Source organism: Anarrhichthys ocellatus, unplaced genomic scaffold (assembly GCF_004355925.1).
Source record: "Anarrhichthys ocellatus isolate YVR2014 unplaced genomic scaffold, GSC_Weel_1.0 scaffold84, whole genome shotgun sequence".
In the NCBI taxonomy this organism is placed as follows: Eukaryota; Metazoa; Chordata; class Actinopteri; order Perciformes; family Anarhichadidae; genus Anarrhichthys; species Anarrhichthys ocellatus.
Genome location: NW_022280114.1, coordinates 464,313 through 490,913, shown reverse-complemented (window position 1 = coordinate 490,913; position 26,601 = coordinate 464,313). Strand labels below are relative to the sequence as shown.

The 26,601-nt window shown below is 41.2% G+C and overlaps 1 protein-coding gene across 1 annotated transcript in view; it reads right to left on the bottom strand.

Moving 5' to 3' along the window:
* Positions 1–4,968: 4,968 nt before the first annotated feature.
* Positions 4,969–26,601, bottom strand: part of nudcd1 (NudC domain containing 1) — a 55,726-nt gene continuing 34,093 nt past the window's right edge. Inside the window, exons 6-10 of the mRNA XM_031874691.1 lie at positions 25,982–26,189; positions 21,416–21,560; positions 19,176–19,301; positions 9,560–9,719; positions 4,969–5,716 (exon numbers count right to left, since the gene is read on the bottom strand). Of these exons, the coding sequence (XP_031730551.1) occupies positions 5,427–5,716; positions 9,560–9,719; positions 19,176–19,301; positions 21,416–21,560; positions 25,982–26,189 (929 nt within the window). The 3' untranslated portion in view covers positions 4,969–5,426. The remainder of the gene's footprint in view (positions 5,717–9,559; positions 9,720–19,175; positions 19,302–21,415; positions 21,561–25,981; positions 26,190–26,601) is intronic.

The window sequence follows — 26,601 nt, the reverse complement described above, 5'->3', positions numbered from 1 at the left end:
GATTTCTGGCTGGCAATTGCAGAGCAGAAACACCACAGTAATTAATCAAAATCATAAAAACAAAAAACCTGCAGATTACCACTTTAAATGATGTTCATTTATGGCAGGCTACAATTAGCAGATGGTCTGCCGGCTGCAGCCCTTGATTTCGATGAATCACATCACTGCCCCTCTGGCAGTTAAACAACAGTGCACCCTCGCTGTGGTATGAAGTAGTCTGAACTTATCTAAATCAAGTGTCAAAAGAGAAGAGGTGCAAAGGTGGAAACTGATGGAGGGAGAGTGAAGTTGAAAGAGAAATAGAGTACAAGAGGGCAAGGTGGATACAAAACGAGGGAGGGATGAGCAGAGAGGAACAGTTATTCAGATAGAAGCAGAGAGGTAGAGTGAAGACACTTTCTGGCTCATTAACTCTGAAATAAAAGCGTTTCAGCACAAAAAGAAAGAGGGATGTTCTGTGATAACGGGAGTGTAATGTTCGTTATGACGGAGACAGCAACAAAGACGAGGGGGGCGTAATTACAGTTCCACTGCAACACGAGAGCAGCCTCAGCTTCTATGAATAATTACATGTGGAAGAAAAGGTGAGTGGCTGTATAAAGAGGAGTCACTTTCCCCTCCTAAACCACAGCTTTTTTCATTTCATACGGCTAGAGCAGCGAAACAATGCTGTAAAGCCCTCGACTGAGGATTTATGATGCTGCGTATATTTCAAGGATAAGACTGGAAATATTCTGTGTTGGTTCATTTGTTGGGAAAAAGACCAAAAACAATTAATTCATCCCACTACCAAGAACGATGTGTGCTGTTACCCTGTTATGTAACACACTGTGTGACATGCCATCCTTCACTACCATGACTGTGGGAACTGGAGTTTATTTTGAGTCCATCATACTTTCACCCTCCTGTTGCCAAAAATACTCACCACAGCCCCAAACGTGGATTCATCCATAGACGAAGATATTCCATTGCAAACCTGGGGACTAAAAACTACAGTTCGCAGTGTTTTTAGCGAAATACTTTTCATTTTGAGAAGATGAAATCACGTATTTTGTAGCTTTGAAAGAGACGGAATATCACCAGCTTTATCCTCTAAAGCTGATACAATCAATATTTTTAAATTAGCAATGGATCAAAAGACAATGTGTAATGTGACAGGTCCTGCTAGAAGACAAATGGATAATACAATTCTTCAGAACCTACGTTTAAAAAAAACAACTTTTGTTTTCACTCCTCCAGTTTACTGCTTAAATAAGTGGTTTGACATTTTGGTGAACATGCGTATTTGTCTGCTAGCTGAGAGTTAGATAAGAAGATCAATATATCACATGTCTGTAGAGCGAATGTGAAGTTACCGCCAGCAGCTGGTTAGCTTAGCATAAAGATTGGAATATAGGTGGGGGGAAAAGGCTTCTGTCCAGAAGTAACTAAATCCACCTACCAGCACCTATAAAGCTCACTTTCTTACACATGTTTTATGTCGTTTGTTTGGCACAAACAGAAGAACGAAGTGTAAAAATGACACGTTGTGGTTATAGTCTTTGTACCACTGACTACTCTAAGCTAAGCTAATATTAACCCCAGTGGCATCAATCCGCTCATCTAATTCTCAACAAGAAAGCAAATAAACTCAAAATCCTGGGAAAATTAAACTCTTAAAAACTACATTGCTCCAATACACACCTCGTGTAAGTTGACAGTGAACTATAAATCTTCTGTAATCACTCAAACAATATATTATTTGAGTGAATTCAAACATTGGCAACATAAATCTGTCTGAAGGCTGTTTGAAAGCCTGTCTTATCTGCCTTGTTTCGAGAGTTTGCCACTTTCCACGGTGTCGTAACATTCACCGCCTGTGGAGAGACGGTATGCAGGTATACCATCCATAACACCTAATTACTCTCCCTCCATCTACCGCTCCCATCGGGGAGGATCTCTATTCATTACCGAAGAATGTGCAATCAACTCAGTAATGATTTGTCTCCACGATCCTCCGACTGGAGAACTGTGTGGGTTTGTTTGCTTTAATCGCTTAATCATTTAAAAAAGGTGCCAATTACACCTGCAGAGAAAAGCAGGTTCATCATGAGGAGGTGCGCTTTAATCACAAACCAATTTTCCAAGGCCCCGGGACGCAGGGCTGGACTGCACAGAAAAAAAACAGTCTGCTACTTCAGCACCACTGACAGCGCCGTGGATTTATCAGCACTGGGCCGTAGATTCTAACTCGCACAAACCTCAGTCAGATGAAGGATCAGGGAGTCAGGCACACTGGACTAACATATTCTGCCCCTGCACTCTCTCTGCTACTAGAGGATGGAGGGGGAAGAGTATTGCTGGGCTCGCTGGAGGGAAGAGACGCACACGAGAACCAGAACCAGGATTGAACGTCAGACCCTGCCGTCAGTTAAATGAGAGGTTTTCTTTAGGGACTCTGGTGCTCGGAAACACTACCGCTTTCATCCACAGCGACCGCAATACAAAACACCACAAAATGAAACTTCCTCCTAGTAACTTTAACTTAAAGAATGTTAAAGATGGCACACGCTGACAGACGCTATTGGGAAACATGGGTAAAGATAAAAGATGTTTACATAAACATCACCTTTTCCTCTCCTGGTACTGATTCTGCAACTCACGGTCTTTGCTGATGCAGAGAACCAATCGGATACCAGCATATTCTTTTTTGTTTTTTTTCTAACCAAATTCCAATATCAGTACACCACACTGTGTATTTAGCCGATCGGGGGTGTTGGATCAGTGGATCCCCATCAGAAACCAGGTTATGATTATCTACATGTTCCGACACAAAAACCCAGCAAGGCTGCTATATAGTACAAACCTGCTCACACTCATGGCATCGTACTGTGGTGACTCCACACCAGTTCTTTGTGCTTTACAACCTAATCACTGAACGAATGCATTCCTACTACAACTGGATCAATACAAGGTGCTGCAGCAGAAGACCCTAATGATATTTGGTAGGAAGCAATTAGTTGATAACAATATGAGAAGGAACTGATGCAGAGGGAGATATGTGGCCTGAAAGCCCAGCTGGATGAAGCCCTGGTTAAACATCTAGGAGCCACTCGTCATTCAGAGTTCCTGATTGTCATGAAGAATGTACAAAAATGTACAAAAATATGTACAAAAATATGTGTAATATGAGAATTACACAAATCTATTAACACTCCGTCCAAAAATTGGCATGTGAGGCGTCACATGTCGCCTCAGCGTTTCCTTAACAGGAACCAAACCCAGGCCGCCCAGGCACTAGACCACCAGGGAGCCATGGCAACGGGGCCCTTGGTGCCAATGTATCTATATGGCTGCTATTGTTAAGCCTTCGGAGTCCTATTCTCTGCTCAGACAACACTTCCCTCTCTCGCTCTCTGCCAACAAACCGTCTGTACTGCAGAGAATACACACTCTGCTCGGCAAACTGCTCGACCAGATATTTTTTGCAATGTGCTTGAAAATAAGCAACAAGTGGGAGACATCTAACTGTAATAAACTCATTTATAAAACTAAATAAATTCAATTTCATCAAATTTTCATCAAATGTGACGTGACTCAGGTTACCTTTGCGAGCTGCATTAAGCCTCCTATCTTCCTTATCGGATTATGATTCATGCCTCAGTTACAGTATCTTATTCTGCATTACACGGCGTTATTGAAAACTCAAACGCGGGCGGTGAAACAGGAGCCGGCTGCACGTCGACGTCGTCCCAGGAAAGATGATTTTAATTTAGAGCCAGATCAGGTCTCCTGACCCTGCAGCCAACGAGACTCACTCTGAGGGATTGGCTGTCAATCTTGCAAACACTCTTAATTAAGTCCTCAAAGAGCCCTCTTTCAAAAAGGCATGTGGTGTTGACCTGAAACCGGCAATACGGAGGTTTGAGGAAACGCAGGCGGCGAGCGTCTTCCATTACTCCGTTCTCCGCGGTCAGATGGCTCGATACTCTTGTTCTGTGTGTCCGAGTAAAGAGAGGCCGTCCTCGGAGACGTGAGCGGTTCTGACAGGCCAGCTAGTCAAAGCAAGCGGTGGAGTCTAATTTAATTACGTAGCAATAATTAAATAAAAACAGAGAGTAAAAAGGATTTTCTTGAGCAATACAATAAGAGAGAAAGAAGAAAAGGGTGATTACAGAAACCCTCGGGGGCCGAGGACACAAATGGCGGATCGTCTTCAGAAAATTGCCCGCCCCGATGAAGACAATTGATCCACGGTTCCTTGGTTGTTCCAGTTCACGCAACACTGGCAATTTCAAGCTTGATCAATAAATTGGTCGGAGCAGTTCTATCATTTCTGAAGATGAGCAGCTTTTTACCAGACAGTGAACGCAGGTTGTTGCCTCCAGCCGCACATGAAAAGACACAGCTATGGATCCGTTTCTCGCTCTGGCGTGTTGAAGCCACTTGCCTTTTCCGAAATGTAATCCTGCGAAGACGCTCGTCCCCAGTCTTGTGTCTCTCTCGCCTTTGTCCTGGGTTGCAATCAAAGAACATATTTTTCTAAGAGCAGAAGTGGACCATCTTTTTTCCATAACTTTCCAAGTCCATTAGTGTCTCTCTTGAATCTTTTCCTATCTAGTCGATTGATTGGATGAGAATGTCACTGAAGAACAAGCGAGGCAGAGATGTTTGTGGACTGGGGGGTGGTGGGGGGGCGTTCTTCCCCTATCTGCTTCTAAAAAGTCACACGTACGTTAGTTTAATATCACAGAGGATTAACGTATCAGACGTCCTCTACAGTGGAAACAACTACTCCAAGCATGTATGAGAAGTGCAGCATTTCACCTCCACCAAAAAGAAAAGCTATCAGACACGTTTGAATCTTTAGGCCTCCTGAGATTTTAGGCTCCAAGTCCGTCTGAGATTGAGGCTAATGAGCCGAGCTTGATGGGTGCAACATGTTTTATGGAAATTTATGGAAATGAATGTCTCATACTTTCACAGTGACAGTGGTAAAACGAGCCAAGGAGAGGGATTTCCTCGGCGAGTTGGAATTCACGGCGTTACACATAACGCAGTAATAATACAGTGAGCATTAACGGGGCACCGCATATGTGACATTTCGATTTTTGAAACGTCCAGTTTCATCACATGAGATTCATTTGGCACTCGCTGAATTTAAGCACTCAAGGAAACGATGATTATTTACTCATAAGAATCATTTTCTTACCCTGGAAAGATTCAGCTCTAGTTTATTACTATGATTTGTCTTTCAGAACACGAGTCTTTACTTTTTGGGTCACACACATTTTGGAACACAGACGACTTGTAGGAGGTGAAAAAAAAAAAACTTCATTACAGACAGCTCAAATGTACACATGACGAATTAAAAGAAATAAAGATGTAGCAGACGACAGATCTTCTGAGGGGGGGGTGAACATTTAAAACTAACAAGAGTCCCAAATCTAGTTATTGTTGACCTTTAGAACAAAGAGGTGGCCGGAGGTCAGGGCATACAGCCTCTCGTTGGTTGCTCTGAAGCCCAGGATCGGCTTATCCGAGTCCAGGCTAGCCACCTGCTGCTTGGCGACCTGTCCCACCTGGCGGCCCTGCTTCCGGTTGAAGAGGACAGTCTCCACCGGCGCCGGCTGTCGGTAGATGAAGGCCCGGCGGAGACACTCGCCCAGCGTGGCGTAGGAGAAGTTCGGGGCGCAGGTCGCAAACTTTTTATCCCGTTTGGACGCCTGGACGTAGCCTGTGGAAGATAGGATGGTGAGATCAGAGACAGGCTCACACTCACACTGGTAAAGTAGTAATAGAGTAATAATGTAGTTCCTCTACAGCCGCCAGGGTTAAGAATCCAGATGGAGTAATCGTTTGTAGAAGAAATGTAGCATTCTGGCCCGAATATTAAAACTACCCTGATTATATAACTGTAAAAACATCAAATAAAACATAAAAGGCATCAAGTGTAGCTGGTCTATCGGTCACAGACCTACTCTCTCCTGTCGCGCTCTTGTTTGTTTCTGCAGTAAAGACGTCGTAGAGACACTTTCCACCTGGTTTCGCTCCTGAATTCATTTCCTGACTTTTTTCCTGCCACTTTTTTGAACATATTAACCAAAAAAATATATAAAATAATATATTGAATATCTTTCTGCAAATATGGTATTTTTTAAGAGTCTTGGTTGAGTAGCACCACGTTTTTTCGCCATGTGTGTCCACCTGCTCCCAAGGGAATAAAAGATTGATCAGGTATGCGTACGATTAGTAAACAATGAATTTATTCCTTGTTGGGGTCTAAGGACTTGCTTAAGGACGCTGCCACCTAGATTTATCCTGCCAGACTCAGGACTGAAGTTGGAATGGAACTGGATGAAGCTCCCAGTAAGAAACTAACTTCTGTAGCCTTTAGGGCCCCACAGCCCCGTCTCTGCGGTTTAGAGATGATTGTGTGTTTAAAGTACAAACAGAAGGGATACCGTGCTGACAGAATCATTTCTCCTGTTTTTGGAGCACAGGGAAGAGAAGATTTGAAGTATTAAAAAGCTTAATAAAAAATAAGAAAAGGTCTTAAAGACACAGTGAAATGAAAAATACATTTCCCAGTTTTAATCCTGTGTCCATGTGTTAATTGCTCTTTTGTTATCTCTTGTTAAATACCAGAAATATGACCAACCCTGAACTGTTTACAAATAAGTCATCCAATCAAATGAGACTTGCTCGCCACACCGGTAAAACTTCACCGTTTCTCAGCGCAAAATGGAGAAAGACAGGATGTGTGTTTGTACTGAAAAGAACTCCATCGATGTAACATATCAATACAGCAAAAATAATTAGCGCTAAAACAATTAGATGATGATTCAATTAGTTGATGGAGAGAAACTGAATCAACAACAGTGTTGATAATTGATTCGTTTGCTGGTTCCAGTTCCTCAAATGTGAGGACTGGTAGATTATTCTATATCGGTGTAAAATCTGGGTTTTTGACCGAACGGGCAAAACCAGTAATTTGACGACCTCACCTCGGCTCTGGACAATCAAACCAATACAAATCACATTAAAACCAGCCACGCTGACATCGCCTTTTCAGTCCTTTTGTTCAGCTCTTCAGGTCAAGGCATGTAAAACTCAGTAGAGTGCACACAGCCTGCTCATCAAACCACTAGACCCCATGCCGCTGACCTGAGCTTTTGTTTGACGGAGGTCTCCGTCGCTGCTGGAAAAACAAATTATCTTTCGCTCTTAAAATCTGATTAGCTACTTCCTGTGTGCTGAGATTTCCATCTGGCACCAGATTGTTTCGATAACAATACTGCTGCTCAACGTTGTCATTTAGCATGAAATGACTAGTTTTATAAAGTACTGTTGCCTGATGGAGCTTCGACCAGCTCGACCAATACCAAACTCATTATTATGCTACATAACCTTTTCTCTAAAAACATGTTTTATTCTGAAATACACCACCTGAGCTTTATATACACAGACCTAACATTAGTTGCAACAGTGCAGACCATATATTTTCTATGCAAGAATATCCAAACTTGAGTGATCCACTAAATGATGATTCAATTTCACTTATGTGAAAACATATATTGCACCTCAACAAGCCTGATTTTGATGTTTAAAAAGCGCGCGTTTCTCCGCTCAGGTTTCACTGAGCTTTGGTAAGTAAGTATCACTGGGGATCCGTCTGCAACCTCAAACTGGGTGGATTCCAAACAGAGATGTGCAGATTGGTAAAACTCTGCAGTGTTCAAAAAGAGAAATGAGGACGTCGTACCTGTCAAAGCAGCAAAAATTGAAATAAAACCTGTTCTAGGTGCTGTGGTTGAGGAGAGATAGACGAGTGGATAAATGAAATGAAGACGGAGATCGAAAGAGACCTTCTCTAGAAAGGCGCTAATGGTCTAAACACATGCGTCAGTGTCTTGGCTAAGAGGCACAATACAAACCAGTGAAGTTTTTATAATCCAGACCTCTTTATATGCAGAAGTGATCCAGTTTCCATATGTTTCTCTAAGCGTCAGTGAAGTCACTGTTGTAGCTTACTGCAGTTTTACTGCCGCCGTTTAAGCCGTTCTGTCGTCCACCCACTGCTGCACCTCAGCAGCATGACGGCGGATGTAAACAAAGCTAACAGCTGTGAGAATGAATAATTCAACTCCAGTTATGATGGTTCATCAGAAATGGAAATTAAAAGAGGCCTCCACTGAGCCTGTCTGTCTTTAAACCCCTCCCACAGTAATGTAACATTAGACATGCATAGAATTAAAACACATTCTCATCTTTTCAGCGCCAGGCGCCGAGTCGCACCGCTCGCCGATGTCACACTTGGCCCAGTCGCCCAATCAAATCAGGCAAGAGGCGGGTTTTACAGCTTTACGACTTTCTTCTGATTTCAGAAGAAGATTTTAGCTGCTAGACTCGTGTTTGACAGTCCTTTGTGGCATCTCACTGATAATCGCAGGGATCGCAAAATACAAGAGTTTTATTAATATCTTTATAGTTCAGAGATGATAAACCCTGGATGCCCCTTACTGGCTTTATTTGACGCCTTGTTGTTTTTGTTCCCGTTTTCTTCTTCTTTCATATTTTTGTTTGCTAAAAGTGGTAGGTGGGTTGCAAATTCCACCCACTAATAAATGGCACTCATTGAGCTCAAGGTGGCGCTGTAACAATCAAGTTTACAAGTGACTCAGGCGATGCATTGAATTTGGTAATGATTGATTAAAGTGGGCGGGACTTATTGCAAGAAAACTCCATTTCTATACATCCACTGAACTGTAACAAAAGTTTGCCTCACCGGAAGCTATGGTCCATTCAGAAGTCCATCACTCTATATTTCTAAAATATGCTTAACAAATTAACATATCTCCACAAGCCTTCATTCAAATACTACCAAATACTACTATTCAGTGTCTTACTGTGATTTGTACGGTATGCACAACATTTTCTATTCTGCCAAATGTTTGATCAAACTTCACCGAGGTATTTGACAGCACACCTAAAGCCGGAGTGATGGAATACCTTTGCCAACAGTTTAAACCTTTTAAGCATTTTGAATTTGAATAGACAAAAAATACACAATTTTGCACTAATGGTGTCAGACAAGGTGTGTGGTGTTGCAGCTACTTATCGTGTGTATTAAAAATGAAGCTGTATAGCAAGTCAGACTATAGAAGATGACTACACACGGATGCAAACACTGTAGGTTTAACATCAATATTTTGCCATTTTTTGAGGTAAGAAAAGCAGTGAATACGTTTCCTAAGTATATTGTGCTACGGTGAAAAGTACTTCTAATGTCAGCATGAATACACTAAGAGGGACCTTAACAAAGGTGACAAAACATAACATGGCTCACAGCTTAATTACATCTAGATCCACTGCAGCGAGACAACTGTTGTGACTTGTGATGTCCTCGCTTTTTTTGGGCTTCATCTTCTCAATGCCATACCATGTTTGTACCTCCTGAACATCGCACACGTTAGGTCTAAAAGGTATAATCTATACTTCAGGGTTGTTGCTGCAGATACAACGTAAAGATGCCTAAGTGGAGGCATCAGAACAGGTGGTTTTTAGTAGAAGCTCTTACCCAAGGCGTTGAACGTGGCGACGTGCTCCCACATGTCACTGGGTTGGTCGGGGCGAGGCTGCCACACTAGAGCGTCCACGTCGTGTCTGAGGCAGAAACACGGCATTGCAGAGGGGTCCACGTCCACGGTGAACAGGTACTGATGGCTGCCCAGATTCACCTGGAGACACACAGTTTACAAATTAGTGACGATTTCTTCATTTTTTTATGTGACCTATTGTGTGACCGCACACAAATTGGTTTGCCATCCATTTTTATTTTCCTTCCTTTCATCCTTTCCCACCTTCTATATTTCCTTACTTCTTTCCATCTTTCCTTGTTTGTTTGCTTCTTTCCTTTCCTTCTTCTTTTTCCATTCCTTCCTTCTGTATTTTTTGTTTCCTTCCTTCCTTTAATTCTTTATTTACTACCTTTCGTTCATTACTTTCTTCCTTCTGTCTTTGTTTCCTTCTTTCCCTTTTTTGTTTACTACCTTTTCTTCTTTATTTCTTTTTTTCCTTCCTACTGTCTTTGTTTGTATCCTTCCTTCCTTCCTTTTCTCTTCACGGCTTTGTCTTCTTCCTTCCTTCTTTCATTCTGTCTGTTTGTTTCCTTCCTTTATCCCTCCCTTCTTTCTTTTAATCTTTACTTCCTTAACCTTTGATACATTTTGTAAATACATTTAAATCTCCCTGTGAGTGATACCACATATTTTGCTCGTAGATTGACTAATAAAAAAACAACTAGTTCGTTTCTCTACATGTTTCATCCCACATGGTAACCAGTATGATTAAATGGAGAGATTGTGGTGACGGTTTGAGGCAGATGTTGAAATTCAGCGTGGATCATTATGTGTGAAAGAGTGTACTGAGTAGTTTGTGATAGCAGCCATACAAGTCCATGTATTTGCCCAACATTCACTCCGCTCTGATGGATGTGCTTGACGTAATTGCACAGGTGTGGTTCCAAGCTATTCCTGTTCGACTCCAATTGTTTTGGAGAGAAACTGACCGGCGCTGTGACATAATCGCCCCTCGACATCTGACGGCTCTCACCGATCCCTCACTCGGAGTCAACCCACATCCTGTGAATACGACTGCCAAACGTGTCTCAGAGCCTGTCACCCGGCGCCGTCCCCGACTCAATACACACTTGACAGGCATTGAAAATTCAGCATCAACCAGCACGTATTTTGCTGGTTGATGGTTGCGCACAGTGACAAGCCTTTCTAGCAAGCCATCACTCCTCCACTCTAAAAACTCATTTTCGTGCCACTTTGATTTTGAACACGCGACATACGTTCGCTCATGCTTTAGTCCGGCCTGCGGGTGTGAGAGAGTGGACTGACAGTAAACCGACCGGGTCATGATTTGTGAGACATAAAAAGAAACCACACACAAAAAAAAATTAAATAATACAAAGGAATAAAATCAGAAGATTGTATGCGTCGTGGAGGGCAAAGTGTGTGTACTTCAATGATTCAATGACTCTCCGCACTAGGACATGCTAATCAATCAGCTATGGCAATCAACTTATGTAAGAATAATGTAAAAAACGGTCAGCCCTCCATGGAGCACAGCTCCCACATTGAGAGTTGTTTATTGTTGTTACACGTTACATGGAGGAGGGTCAAGACCTTGAGATCTAACATTTGCAACCACAGCAATACCATGTTACCAATTGTGTTTCATTTGTGCTCCTCAGAGCAACGATAAAAAAGAGAGACTCAACAGCAACACGCCCCTCAGGAAACAATCTCCCAGTTAATTGATTAGTCGATCAACACAAATGTAATTAGTTTGATTATCAATTAATCCTGATTTCAGCTTCTCAAATCTCAATATTTGTTGTTAAAAAATAAAAAGTCTTCTATGATAGTTAACTGAAACTTTGGCTTTTGGACTGTTGGTCAGACAAAAAAAAGACAAAACAACAATTGGTTGCAGGTGTGGTGGAAAGTAGTTTAAATTAAAACGGTGATCTACCGCCATGAGGTCTTACTGTGCCGCACAAAACAATACCTACACTCACACTTGTTTCTCATGTGGGGGGGGGGGGTTATAATGCATTGCATAATGCATTGATTTAGTTACTTTACCCTGATGCTCAAACCCATTGGCTTTATATTTTCAGGTTGACATTCCAAATATTAAAAATAAATAAAAATCCTCCCCACGGAGCCGAAGCTGAAACGCTGAAAAGAAATGTCTGAAAGCACATATACACAAAAACTAAACTCACCACGAGCGTCGCAATTCTTCGACACGAAAAATCTAATTTCACACAAACGCATAAAAGCTCAATGACATTTTAAAACTAAATATTGTGTTATTTTATCCAACAATAAGTCAGAGTCAGAGCCCGGTTGATCCGTACAGATCACCGCGGGTTAACTACACAATGTAACGTTAACCATCACAGTGTGAAATATAGTTTTACTGACGATCATTATCCGCCAATATTCAGTAAAATATGTAATCAGGACATGATGTATTATTTTCTAGTTGCCGATCTCTGATAATGTTTCATTGAAAACAACCATCTGTTGACAGGACAGGGACCACGGTTCCGTTCAGTTACATTATGATGCATTCAGGCTCCGTTCAGTGAAAATGAGTACTGGGCAAAGGTAAATTATAACGTTATCATGATGTGTTCACTCATAAAATGTAGTTTTGGTGAGAAACTTGAACAAATCCAGATGTTTGAAGGAGATGTTTTCACAACAACATAAATATATATTAGAGATGATTTATGAGCTCCAAGCAGCTTATAATACATCATTAAAACTACTAATGACAAGATTTGTAAAGTTAAAGGACAACATTTAGAATTTTTTATGGTTTGCAGACAAAGCGATTAAAATGATTTTTAGGATGGAGCCGTGTAGACCAGCTGCTATAATCAAACAACAATAAGGATCATCAATGATGATCAGGGATGTTTTATTTTCTCCCTTTTCGGTTGTGCTGATCTAATCCGTGACTCTGACCTGTGATAAGAACCGTGAGTGTTATGATCTACTTGACACACACAGTCTCCGATGTAATGAAAAGACACAATCGTATGGATGAGCTTTCATACCCTCAGAAAATCGAGTTACATCTCAGCCAATATCTAGCACTGAAACATAACGTTTTCAGCTCTTACCCATCGATATTGATGCGAGAGTGGGTGTGGCTATGTACTCCAGTTATTGTTTGATACAAATATTTGAGAACTTTTGGCAGCAGACCTAACTCTCTGCCACATTAGCCAGATAAAAAAAAACTAGATGCTCAAACACACTTCTTTAGTTTTCCTTCTCCGACTCAAAAGACATTTAAAGCCAGTGACTGAGCATTGTTATTGAATGACTAATATAATAATCTACCTCTGCCTGGTCTGGGTCCTGGAAAATGGAAACTATTTCCTCTGATCTTCTGCTGCTTGCTAACGGTCACATTCTCAAAAATAAATAAATCCAATCATGAAGCCTTTAACTCATTCTTTTAGAGCAAACCTTTTCCCAACAGCCTCTTAAACACAAAGAGAATCAGAAGAATCTAAACCTCGATAAAACCTTAATCGGAGTCAAACAAGATGAACATAAAAGAAACTTCTCTTCTGCTCTGCCGTTGTTTCTTTTACAAAGCCGTTGTTGAATGAGGAGGATTTCACTGCCAGCAGCAGAACAAAGCAGCGGATTAAACTCTCCGATTCAAGACTCTAACGTCATGCTAATTCCTGTGTTACCTGCGAAACCGAGATATGCTATTGAATAAAAGGAGCAGCTGGATTGGTCGGATTTGATGACCCGGCCACAGTGAGAACCCTCTCAGGTGTTTCCCCTGCGTACTGAAAGACTGTTAAATGTTTGTAATGCATCGACATGGCAGAAACAGAATGGGGTGAACACATTTTCCGTTTTAGCTCCTTCAAGCACATAGTTTGCTCGAGTCAATTGTAATATCTTTGTGTATAGTTACTTGATTTGCAATTAATATAGTACTGTAGTGTATCTCTTATACAAGTCCCCTTTTTAGAAAACATGTTTTATTTTGTGAGCTGAGACATTGTCTTAAATTGGCAGAAGCTAACTATTTGGGTGGACAGTACGGACCAGTACGTGTGGACCACCTCCAGGGTACTGCCCAGGTGCCCTTGGGCAAGGCTCCCCATCACTCTAACGTCTAAAGGTTGCTACCATCGCTAGTCTCCACCAGAAATACTAGTCTGTTAAACTGATTATTATTGTATTATGTCCAAATTTAAACTACATATTGACAAATGCTGTCTCGGCTGTCTCCCCTGATCTGAACTCATCAGCTGCAGCATACCGACTCAAACTAGCCAGCAAGTATGTTACGTAATAAGGCTAGCGACCTAGTGAAGCGGGCAAACACCAGCTAGCCCAACGACTCAAATTTGCACGCTAGGATACCAATTGTTTAAGCGACACCGAAACGTGTCTGCAGCGGGACGCTATCGTCCCTCGATGCCGTTTCATCAAATATCACACCACACACTGGGTTTGTGAGGAGCACTGCTAACTGTGCTAATGGAGGCGATTTCAACTGCATTTAAAATACGATTTGGTTGTTGAAAATTTTTTGGGACGATGTTTAATCTTGGAGATTAAATTGTGCTCAATTTTTGACAGTTTTGTGATCGTTTTATTACTTTTAGTTTAACTTCTTTTTAAACTTCAGGAAAATTAGACGTTAGGAACAACCCTATTTATCACACTAAATTCTATGGCCACGAGATGTGGTTAAAATCATCTGCTGAGAATTGTTTTGTCAAGATACTATACATTTTATTGTTGTATGGGTTGCATGAGTGATGTGTGAAGTACTACAGTTGGACTCTCTATGGACAAATGCTCAGAATGAATTGCCTGTCCTCAGTCTGAAGCAAGCTTCTGGTGAATGCTCTTTTCTTTTTGTCAGAGGGTTCATGTTTGGAGTGCAGGAAGTGAGAGGTTGGCACTAAAAGCAAATGTATCTGTAAACAGAGGCCAGATGTCTGTAATGACGGCTGAAATGCCAACTATCTGTCATCACCATTGCTTCCGTCATGTTCCTGTAAGGCTGCTGCTCACTCGCCTTCACAGCCAGAGGACCAATCGTTCTTTATTTAGCCTTCCTACTGCCCGAGACACTGAACAAATATCATTCAGGATAGTAGGTGATCATTGATACAAAATAAATTACTTTCCCTCGTCCCTTGATGTCTCTTGGATATCACATTTCATTCATGTCTCTCTCTTGAATCAAAAGGGAAGAAACCAGATTATTTCAAAGCATCATTCTGTACTTTAGAGAAAAAGCTGAGAAGTGTTCAGAGATGCCGCCCGGCTCTGCTGATTGGCTTGTGGAGTCACACCTGTCCTGGTCGACAGCGCCGACGCCATGAAAGAGACAAGCGTCACGTTATGTTTTTAATCTTCACACGTTAGAATTATTAGTGAAAGTCCGGCAGCACTTACTAGCGTTACTTTGAGCTAAAAGCTAACGGCAGCATGCCAACATGCTGACAATGACAACAGTGACATGCTGATTTTGAGCAGGTAATAATTACCATGATCATAGCTTATTGTGTTAGCGTGCTAAAAACAACACTAGACACAAAGTACAGCAGAGGCTGATTGGAGTGTCATTAGATTTGCATGTTTTTGGTCACAAGACAAAACGCAGAAAATTTACTTTGATTTAATTTAAGGATGCCAGATAAAAAGTCAGAGGATCACCAAAGTAAAGTTTTTTTGGGGGGGGAGGGACTGTCTGCACCAAAGTTCAGTCAATTTATATTTTGAATTAAATATAAATCTGGAAAGTAGCCTAACTAGTACCTAATATAATCAAATAAAAGTAATACAGTTAAAGTACAACCTTTCCCTCTGAGGTGTGGTGGAGTAGGAGTACAAAGTAGCATAAATTTTGAACGCTCTGTAAAGGCTACAAGCACATCAATATTGTCCTTAGATGCAGTACTTGAGTAAATGTACTTAGTTGTATTCCGCCGCTGCTGAAACAAGAGTACTAAATCCTTTACAAGTGCACAACGTTCTTCATATATCTAGCCTTTAAAATGTACACATATTTCTTCCAGGGGCCTGAGGTCCACCCGCTATTGTCTCACAAAACCCTGTGGGAAACACTGGCAACTCATTCAATAGTTATTGATAAGTCAGTCCGGACCAAAGTGACGGACCGCCATTTAGGTCCCTCGATTGACGCCGCTAGAGTGGCTGTAAATAGTTAAAGAAAGGGGCCCTAACACACATCATTTCAAGTAATACCTGCATTTTCTGCTTTTCAACATACAATATCGCCATTATTTGTGTTTCTATGGTGTTATCAGTGATTGTAGGAAACTGTACATTTTCAAAGTTTCCTAAATCTTGTTTTTGAAAGAAAGCGTCAAAGCCTGCACTAAATACAGTCACCAGATGGTCAGATAGCCTCCATTGTGAAAGGTGTTACAGATACGCCGAGCGGATATGATTCAGGCTCCTTCTAGGGAACGCACATAAAGAAAACATTCTCAGTCTTTTCCACCGCAATCAGAAACAAAGAGAGGCACATCTACAAAGGTGCCACAATTTCAAGCTGAAAGGCTCTATATAAAAAAATAGAAATAAAATAAAAGGTCAGCGTATGTCCTGGTGGGCAGACGAGCGACTGAAGCATTAAGGCTGATACAATGAGGGAGGGAAGAGGTGAATAGAAAAGGTAAGGCTCCCTGGGTGAGATACGGATAAACACAGTCCAACACACACATGTCATTGCAATCCACCATATTTAAGGGCAGCAGCTTGCCTGGCTGCACTATTTGAAGAGTAAATGGAGAGAGAAACATTGTATTCACACAAGCCCTTCATCCCAGCCCGGGCAGAAACACTGCACCTTATATTCAATACACATTAGCCTTTCATTACAGACTGAAAGGGTTTATTTCTGACTGCTGTGAGAGTTTTCGCCATTGGGGAATTGTTAACCGTAAATCATTTTATGCAACTGAAACAAGAGGAACTGAGAGAGGGGCATCAGTGATGGACATACACTAATATCCACAAATGAATAGAGCTTTTTCAAACTGCTACACATCTGCTGTGCCAAAAGAAAAGAAAAAAAACATTTGCTTTTGCTCATTCCAGGGTTTCTATGGTGTTAACACAGTAGCATAAGTATTCACAAACAAATGTCAAGTTGCGTAACTCATAAAACCCAATGCACACATACATGTGATCTGCATCTATAAATCTGCTCCTGGGCCTTTAATCGGCCGCTCGTATATCACACGGTTGGCAGGGAACATGTGTCTCGTATGAAGTCAAGAGACTCATGAATCTAATGTGACTTGTATCTGTAAATGTAAACTGACTAGATTCTAGTCAGTAGAACATATGCGTTCACATGAGGGCTGGGTATCGTTTGAAAAAATGATGACGCCATTACAAAGGCTTGGACTGTTGCCATGGTTATCGGCATTCAAATCAGGACTCAAATGCATAGCTATTCTTTAGAATATATGCTTTATGCCAAAAACCTTGAATAGTATATGAAAAAAGTCAAAGTAATTCCACATTATTCATTATGCATCGACATTAATTATTAATCATTGTTAGTTATTCTCAGACAAATAGCTCCGTCTATTGTGTGTAGAGAGTGTGTGTGTGTGTGCGTGCGCGCTGCCCCGGGTGCGGAGGACATCGATAGACATATTGTACTTATTTGATGTCATTTTCTCAGTAGGAATATGAGTGAAACACTAAATTTTAAAGTCAAAGGAACTATTAATCCATGTTTTCCTTATCAACCGTGAGCCTGTTTTCTCTAAACTAAAATAGATCACCTTGTGTTCAAGAAAGACTGCAACATGCGACACTTGTTTGTCACCCTGGGACAAATAATGGAAGAGAAGGACAATTTGTTCAGACAAGTTATAAAATGACAAATAATACAAGGCTTCACTGTGCAGCATTCCAGATTTAATGCCCGCAAAGCTCCTTCATAGCACAGCTCCGACTGAAGGCTACTGCTGATAAAAACAAGAGTCTCATTCAACTTGCGCCTCGTTTCATAATGGAAAAGACAAGTCCTCTATCTGCTTCCTTGAGAATATGTCCATTTCACAAAAACACACACGAACGAACCCATTCTTAACTCAAACCGGACAACATCCTCTGTTTTTCCTTCAGATAGTATGTTCTTTTTAACCGTGCTAGCAGCGTGAATCTAACGATGACCATGTCTGTTAGTCCATCCACCACTTTGGTCGAGACTGAAATATCTCAACAAATAAGGGACGGGTTCCCTTTTTTGATTTAGATATCCACGGTGTCCAGAGGATGCTGATCCAATGACTTTTCATCTAGCGCCATCATGAGGTTCACATTTGTGGTTTTGAGTAAAATGTCTATTGGACGGATTGCCATGAAATTTGGGACGGTGACTCATGTTCCCCTGAGGATGAATTATAAAAACATCTCTTCCCTGGTGATCCCTGAATTCTCTGGAGCCATGATCAGGTGGCAGGTCAGCATCTTAAATGTGAATTAGTGAATTTCCCCTTTGGGATCAATAAAGTATTATCTTATCTTGTCTGAAATACCTTTAAAATTCCCAAACAGCCTCAGCTGTACTTTGTGTTTAGTGGTAATTTAGTGTGTTTCTCAATGACCAATGCAGATATTTAGCACTCAGGGCAGCCGATGGCCAATGCATAATGCTGATATCACATTTTTTCTTCAAGCTAAGTTCCTGTGTCTTACTAGCCACCTGCAGATTAAAGTGTGACTTTTGTAGAGAACACTTGCGTCATCGGCCGGATGACGAACGACGACGAGACTTCATATAGGAAATCAACAATCTTGCAGAGTGGTGGTCAGAGGACAACCTACTGCTCAACGTCAGTAAAGCCAAGAAAGGAGGTGAAGACACACCCCTGTCTACATCAATGGAGTTGCGGCGCAGCAAGGGAACAGTTCTAAGCTCCTGGGAATCAGCATCACAAACAAACTGACATGGTCATCACACATAAGTCTGTATTTCTTGAGGAAACTTTACAAGGTAAAAGTCCCTTAGCCAAGTTCCGTTGCGCAACCCTGTTGTACAGAGACAAGAAAACACAACCTTGAACCTTAAAGGGGACAACTTTGGCCCAGGCTCACTTTAGCTATTCTCGTTTTAGTGACAAGCTACTCCTCCGAGTTTTGGTAATTGATTGGAACACATGACTTTTTGATGAGAGAACAGCCTCTCTAACCTACCTGCCAAGTGGCATGTTGTACCCTGACAAATACATTCTCATAATGAGCATTTATAAAAATAGATATCGGCTACAATGGTCCAGCTTCTTGCTGTATTCGAGTCACAAGGGGGGAAATGAAGCGGGTGTGTCTGTTTCTTCTTTGCAGAGCTCTCTGGTCAAGTGGCTTGTTAAAAGGCACGGCCGAGCTGGCTTGCTCACCGGGGGCAGGGCTGAATAAGAACGTGCTCTTATAAAGGCGGTGAGCATCAGCCGACCGTCTACGTGAGAGGAATGAAGGTTGGAAGGAGCCGACAGAAATGAGTGAACATTTTCAATATGAAGGCTCGAAAGGATTGGAGCATTAAATTGTTTGCTAGTGAAGGAGAGAGACGATACTCACCACCTGAGTGGGCTTGAGTGATTCTCCGTCAAAGTGTGTGAGACTGGAGCCGTCTTCTGGGAACCCATCACAGTCCTCCAGCTCCTGAGAGTTACAAGGGGGCTTGTCCCCGTCAGGGTTGCCATTCTAGATAATAAAAGAGGAACAGGAAAACAAGACAAGAGGCCATGGTTACACTTGTTTTGCATTTATTAACATGTAAAAAGGCTTGATTTGCACTGAGGGCCTCGAGTGGACCCAGATGATACTAATGAAGGGTAAGGGCGAGACAGGATGTGGCTAAAATTGCAGTCGTACGTGAGACTGAGGGTGACTCAGGTGACCCGGGTGTGACGATGTTTACAAGACGTCAGACAGTGGAGGGCTCAGAGAAGCTGAAAGAAAGGAAAGGACGAGAGGGATGAGATGCCACAGAGGGGGGGGCGGGGGATGCCAAAAGCTAGAAGAATGGACTGAAATAAGAACCGTCTGTGAGGTCACGAGAAAAAACAAACCCAAGCCGACGCTGTGCTTCACGAAAGAGGAATATTTCAAACACATTCTGCTGATTGATTTAGCAGCACCTATTTAACCAGACATTTATCAACAGGGCTGGGCGCTGTGACGATATATACTGTGGAGACTAAAGGTGCTGTACATCCTCTGAAATCTGGACACCTGAAGACTAATTTGACATCAACACTGTGTGTCACGTTCTTCTAGTCATAAATATGAAAAAATAATGAATTAATGGATAAAAGTTAAACTATGAAAGTGTATAAGGTAAGTATATATGTCGGCCTCTATTATGTCTCATAAGTCGTCGCATCTATTTTTGGGTTGATACGATTTGTTTCACAGATTTGGTGCTAAATGAAATTTAGTGGCAGAAGTGTTTGAAGTAGCAGAAGACTACATGAAGGAAGAGAGCCCAAAAGAACCTGGAGCATTACAAGTAGAAATCTGTGCTTAGTCCTTCAACAATACGTTTTTGTACTGACATTTAGACTAAAGTCGTGACACATCAACATAACACTAATATGATCTGCCAACATCATCGCAGCGGTTTGTGATAAGGTGGAGGTTTTACAGAAGGACGCGCACTTCTTGAATCTTTACTTCAATGTTATGCATTAAAATGTGTTTTGATTGGAGCCTCTACGATTAGTCGATCAATCAATTAGTTGATTAATAGAAAAATGAATCGGCAGCTGTTCTGACAGTTGATTCTTTGTAGAAGTTATTTTCCAAGCATCCAAGAAACCATTTTTTTACCACTGGAGAATTGATAGAAATGCTCAAAAAACTCTCCAAAATATCACAATAAGACACCGAGACCTTGAGGAACACCAAAGAACAATTCATGCTGCGATTTGGTTTTAAAAACTTTTGACATTTCTGCGAGAATTGCCTTTTTTAGGCGATTGGACGGCGAGCGCTTTTTAAAATAGGGGGAAATAACACGTTTATACTGCATGCAAAAAAACTGCTTGGTTTTTGCATGCAGTATAAACTTTTGGACTATATCACAATACATATTGATATTAAATAGAACATGTATAGTAGAATTTGTGGATTTTATCCATAACTGAATTTGATAACGCTTTGTATTAGGGATGCGCAATTTCAGAATCATTTCTTCAAAAAATGTCCAAGAATGAAATAAATGTATACTAATCATAAAAAAAGAAGTTTCAGGTGAGCTGAAGATGCAAAGTTTAAAATGTATCAACAAGCAAGCCCATTAATAAGAAGGAATATGGTTACCAATAATAGATGGATAGCTAATTAATATATATTTGGGTTTAAATTAAACAGTTCTTTGGAAGACATTCCTCTATAATACATCAAATTACATTCATGAAACGTATCGGATTTAAATTACAAACCTGTAAAATAAAGCTTTATGCAAAATTTGATAGTTGCTATTAAATTATAGATTTAGGGAAAACATGACTTTCAATTTCACTCAAATACTCAACAAAAAATGTAAAAAACAAAACGTCTAGTCTCTTTTGTTTTGTCTTTCAGTCTCCACAGAAATAATTACAACTTTCCATCATCTGTCACGATAAATGTGTTTATCAGAGAATCAACAGAATGCCATAAAGATGGGAAAGCCAATCCCTGCTCCCCAGTAAAGTTTGGGGTATATTTTAATGCATGGGCGGCAACTTTAGCGTAGGATTTACTTTAATGACGGCACAGATAAAAGAGAACGTCCATAACATGTAGCATGTGAGTTACCAGCATGAGCCTACCAAGTCTTCAGAGGTGAGGAACGTCAGTCTCTCGTGGATGAGGGCAGCCTGCTCGTCGCTCACCACGTACTCCCCTCTCTTGTCCCCCGTCACCAGCTCCGACCACAGCGGCCCCTCACTGCGCTTCTGCAGGGTCACCTCCAGGCTGAGGACACATTCACATGAGCACCAACACAAATAAAAACATGCCCCTTCTCATTCAAAGGGCTGCCGATCAATGAGTCATACATATGTAAATGATAAAGCTGAAGTTTGCCAGACGTAAAGCGCCGGAAAGATCACGTACTGATTTGCCAAAAGCTTTTGTAACTTCAACACTTTGAGAAATTGCCTGAGAGAATGATTCTTATGAACCACAGAGCTAACGGCGTACGTGGAATGAGAATGATGCAATCAACCAGTAAACAACCAATCAGGAGCCGTCTAGTGGGCAAAAACGCAGTTTGATGAGAAAAGTGTCAGAGGAGAACTTGAGGAGTTATTCAGGCTGACAGGTCTGTGGCCAATCTTCAGTGGCAAGTGAGACGTGTTTAAAGTAGCAAAAGACTACATCGAGGAAGAGAGTCCAAGAAAACCTGATTCTTTGTAGAAGTTATTGTGATAGTTCTAGGTTCGAAAAATGTGAAAACTTGCTGCTTTTCAATCAAAACATTTTGGGTTTTGGACAGTTCAGACATTTAATGAGTCACATTGAGCTCAAGGATGTTGTGATTGGACCAAACAACGAGTTAATTGTCAGATTACTCCTTTATGAAAATATTTTTGCCAAAGATTGAATTCGTTTTTGTTTTTTAAAATCACATTAATTTTCACAGATGTCCTTTACATTTTCCTGTAAGGTATAAAAATCAAATAAATGCAGCCATCAATCCCTGTTTCTATGTGGCTAATTTTGACAAGTGGCTCTCAGTTACATTATTTGCTGTCGACACAAACATTTCAGATGAAACGCTGCTCATCGGTTGCAGCTGTGGAGTCGGTATAATGTTATTATGTCTTTCTACACTTGAAATCTATACACTTGGCTAAACACGAATACACGTGAGCCAGTTCATTAATTCTAAATGATGGTAATGAAGATCCGTCTTTATGGGTTCGAGCCATATAATAAATGAATTAGAATTCCTTTTCTTTTCCGTCTTGTTTTCACATGAGACGTTTGCATATGTGCGTTCTCCCCCGAAATATTTAATCTCGCATCTCCCTTTGTTGGTCACAGGTTGTGAGGACATTCAGTAATAGTGCACCATTTGCAGTTTGCCATGAAGCAAAGAGAGCATAATGAACTACTGTGTGTGTTCTGGTACTGAATGTGTCGTGTATAATGTCTCTAATGCATTATGGTCCGCTGAATGTACCGTTGGAACTGCATCACAGTACAGCACATGTGCAAACTATTAGAAGTGTGAAGTGACAAAAATCAGAACACTAAGTAATAATTAATTAAATCTGTTCAAGTTAACTGTATCATCTAGCCTGATAATGATTTTGACTAACTTTTCCTTAATGGCTTATGCATGTTTGTTTTTTTCATGTCTTATATTTTGTCTTCCATCTCCCTCTTTCATCTTCCTACAAAGCAACTTTTGTTTTGAAAAGTGCTATTAAAATTAAGTTCATCTCCGCTGGGCACAGAAATCCAGATAAGACTCTGAAATCCCCAAACACGCCATGTGAAAGCACTGGCACTCTATTGTAGCTAAACATGTGTTCAAATGAAAGCGTTCATCCTGTTGCTACTTCTTGTGCTTCACGTTGGACTCAAAATGGTCCAGGAACGCGACGGTGAGCCTTGGAACTAGTTTTCATCAGACCTGGATCTGGTATTAAATCCTTGATCAGATTTAGTTTGGTTCAGCTTTCAGCATTTGCAGGTAATCAAGCTATAAATAGCGCAAACGAAGGTTACGAGTTTGTTAACCTGGTTACAAGCTTAACTTTACGGATGGTAATCTCCAATCATCAGCATTGAGCGAATCTTTAAGGGGATCTTTAAGGTGTAACAAAAGGCAAACTGCTACTTGAACAGGACACGTTGCTCACACGTTGCAGCCTCTATCTAAAAATACCAACACAGACCCTCAAATGCAGTCATTTATAATCTGATGTGCTGCTGCACGTTTTGAAACCGGGTCTGTATTTGGGCAAACAGTGACAAGATATGGAAGAGACACACAGGGCAACTTCTTAATTCAGCTCCCTACAAAAGAGAGCAGGATGGGGAACAGCTGTCTGTCTACAGAGAGAATAAGCCATTAGTATGGAAAAACATGCACAATACAATCAAGGAAACAAATCAAACCCTCTATTCTATATTGGCTACCATAATGTCCTTTGTGCGTCGATGTAGAAACAAACAGCCAGTGTGAATGTGTGATTTTCTGAATTATTCACAGCTTAAAAGGGCATCTTTTAAGCTGCACCCAAACAGCATTCAAAGAGAAAAGGCCACTGTACCACTGTATGGAGTTAACAACAAAGCACCAAATGTCAGCACAATACATCTTTAATACGCAAGCAGGGATAAGCTTGAATAATCCTAAATAAATAAAAAGGTGCTGGATAAAACACTCATGTCCGCATCACAGTTCCTTATCTGAACAACATTATTTTTAGATTTTTCTTTCTGCATACCGAGTAACAGACGCAGGCATTCTCACTCACTCACWCACACACACACACACACACACACACACACACACACACACACACACACACGTATCAAGGATGGTCAGACATCTAACAAACAGGCTATGTAATAAGTTTTTACACTGAATGGAGCGTTGAAGGACTCGTATTGAAGAAACAGGAAACGGAGACTGGAGGGCACTCTCCAGTCTCCGTTTCCTGTTTCTTCTTTTTCAGATGAAAGGGCTTAAAGTGGAGGATATGACTCAACTAATAGTGACTACTGGATGAATAGATCCGATGCTTATGAAAAGTACCATGTCCTTTTTATTTTATTTTGCTCTGTAACACTGAATCACAGTGGATTTGGTCATTTCAAAGTAATAAATGAGCTGCTCCACTGTTCTGCAACCAGGACAACGCGTCTCCCTGAATCGGGTGTTCAATAGACGAGAAAAGGAAGGTCGGCGTCGTCATGTTACATTTATCTTTTTATAAAATTCTGAAATTTTGAATGAATGTATGTAAATTCTTCCCTGTGCTCTTGAAAATGGAAGTGAATATCGATATTTTTCAAGGTATTGTATTGACACCAACACAGGTGTATCGACTCACGTGTGAGTGGGACTGAAGACAACTACAGAACTTACTTGTACTATTCTACAGCCTTAAATTAAGATTAAAACTGTAAATAAACAAAGACAGTACACTAGTGACACTTCTCACACTCAGGATCCAAGCTCATAACATGTCTCTGTAATAGTGCACGATTACTGCACACAGTCAATATTCTACTCATTCATACGAATGTGAAACAATTCTCTGCTCTGAGATTCATGGGGTGCAGATAACATACAGTATGTGAGAGTTATGGTTTTGATACGAGGTTGTGAACACACAGGAGAATAAACAAGACCGGGCTGGAAACTGTTCCTTGGAGTTGGTGGTTTGTGGCTCCCTGTTCCCCTTATTCAGAAGCAATACTTTAAACTAGAATTACAGCCTCAAGAAAAAAGTTTACGTCCACATCTGTCCAAAATGTCACCACTTCATCATTTTATCCTGTTAGACGTTTGTGTGAAAATGTCATAGTTTGAAGCGTATGAATGCTTGAGTTATGGCCAAAAACGTATTCTAATCACTTCATCCTTGAATCCAATAGTGCTTTCCAAAAGCATAACTACCATACTATTTAGTGTGCCGAGAAAATGGTTTAGTATGTCCTAATCATAGACTGTATGGAGTTAAGTGCACGTAGTCATCGTGACGTCACCCATTGGTTTGTGGACTGCTGTTTTGAAGCCTTGAGTTCGGTGATTTGGCCGTTGCCATCTTGGATTACGGCGTCGCAAAATTGTCTTTTTTGCGACCGATGAACAGAAGTGACCATATTTGGCATGTGAAGGAGTGACGCAGAGACGCCGTATGCGGCTTTGGTAGGGGCAGCGACCTGTCAATCACCGTGTAGCCCCGCCCTAAAGCATACCCTGCTTTATGGTCTATTTGACTCTAAATGGATTATAATTTACAAAATGAACATCATACTGTATTGAAACTAGAGATTGAGACCATAAACTTATGTTTACTGAGGTAATAAATCAAGAGAGAAGTAGAGTCATTTTCTCATAGACTTCTATACAATCAGACTTCTTTTTGCAACCGAAAGAATCGCCCCCTGCTGGCCGTTAGAGAAAATGCAGTTTTTAAGACACTTGAATCCATACCGCATGCAACAGTACGTACTTTGTAAGGGTACCTGCAGTATGCGATTTGGAACGCAGCAAGAGTGAACGTTTGTGCCCAAATTTCCTGACATATGGCGTTGCCTCCACGCGTGAAGGCATAAACACTGAAACACTGCTGTAATGACGTACCATGGGGTTTCCGGTATCACGGCTGTTTGTGCTCCTGAAAATACAGAAATCAAACTCTGCACACCTTTTGTCATCCTTGATGATCCAGGCGCTGGCCTCTGGGTCTACAGACGAGTGCAGGTGGCCCTCCAGTATCGAAGGGAAACCCTGAACCCCGAGCCTGATGCGGTCTGCCGTCAGCCTGAACTGCACCTGCTCTTTGGTGACACCCTCGGGTATGCGCACGCACGCCGTGACGTCCTCCGCTGTCTGCTGCCAGAAGTAAATTGGATCTGGGAGAGAGAAACGTAACGGTGCTCACGTTAATGACGGCCTTGTGCCAGTGGTTAGACTCATGCATAAAACATCTGATACAGTGCAGTGAGTTGACTGGAATTACTTCTGAATATTCAGCAACACTGCAGATGGGAGACTATTAAAATAAATGGATTATCATCCCGCAAAGCGGACTACGAGAGCCGAGCTCACAGTGAAGCTATTACGCCAACGCTCCTGCCACAATTTGACATTTTAACCTGCAGTGTTGTGCAGCAATATGCCATCAACCTAATTTTTTCAGATTTTGTTGGGCTATTTGCATTCATTCACTTCAATCATTCTTTCCAGATAACAACTGACAGCTCGGCCAACAGGGGATCCGAGAGGTTATTTATTTATATATATGCACATACACACACACACACA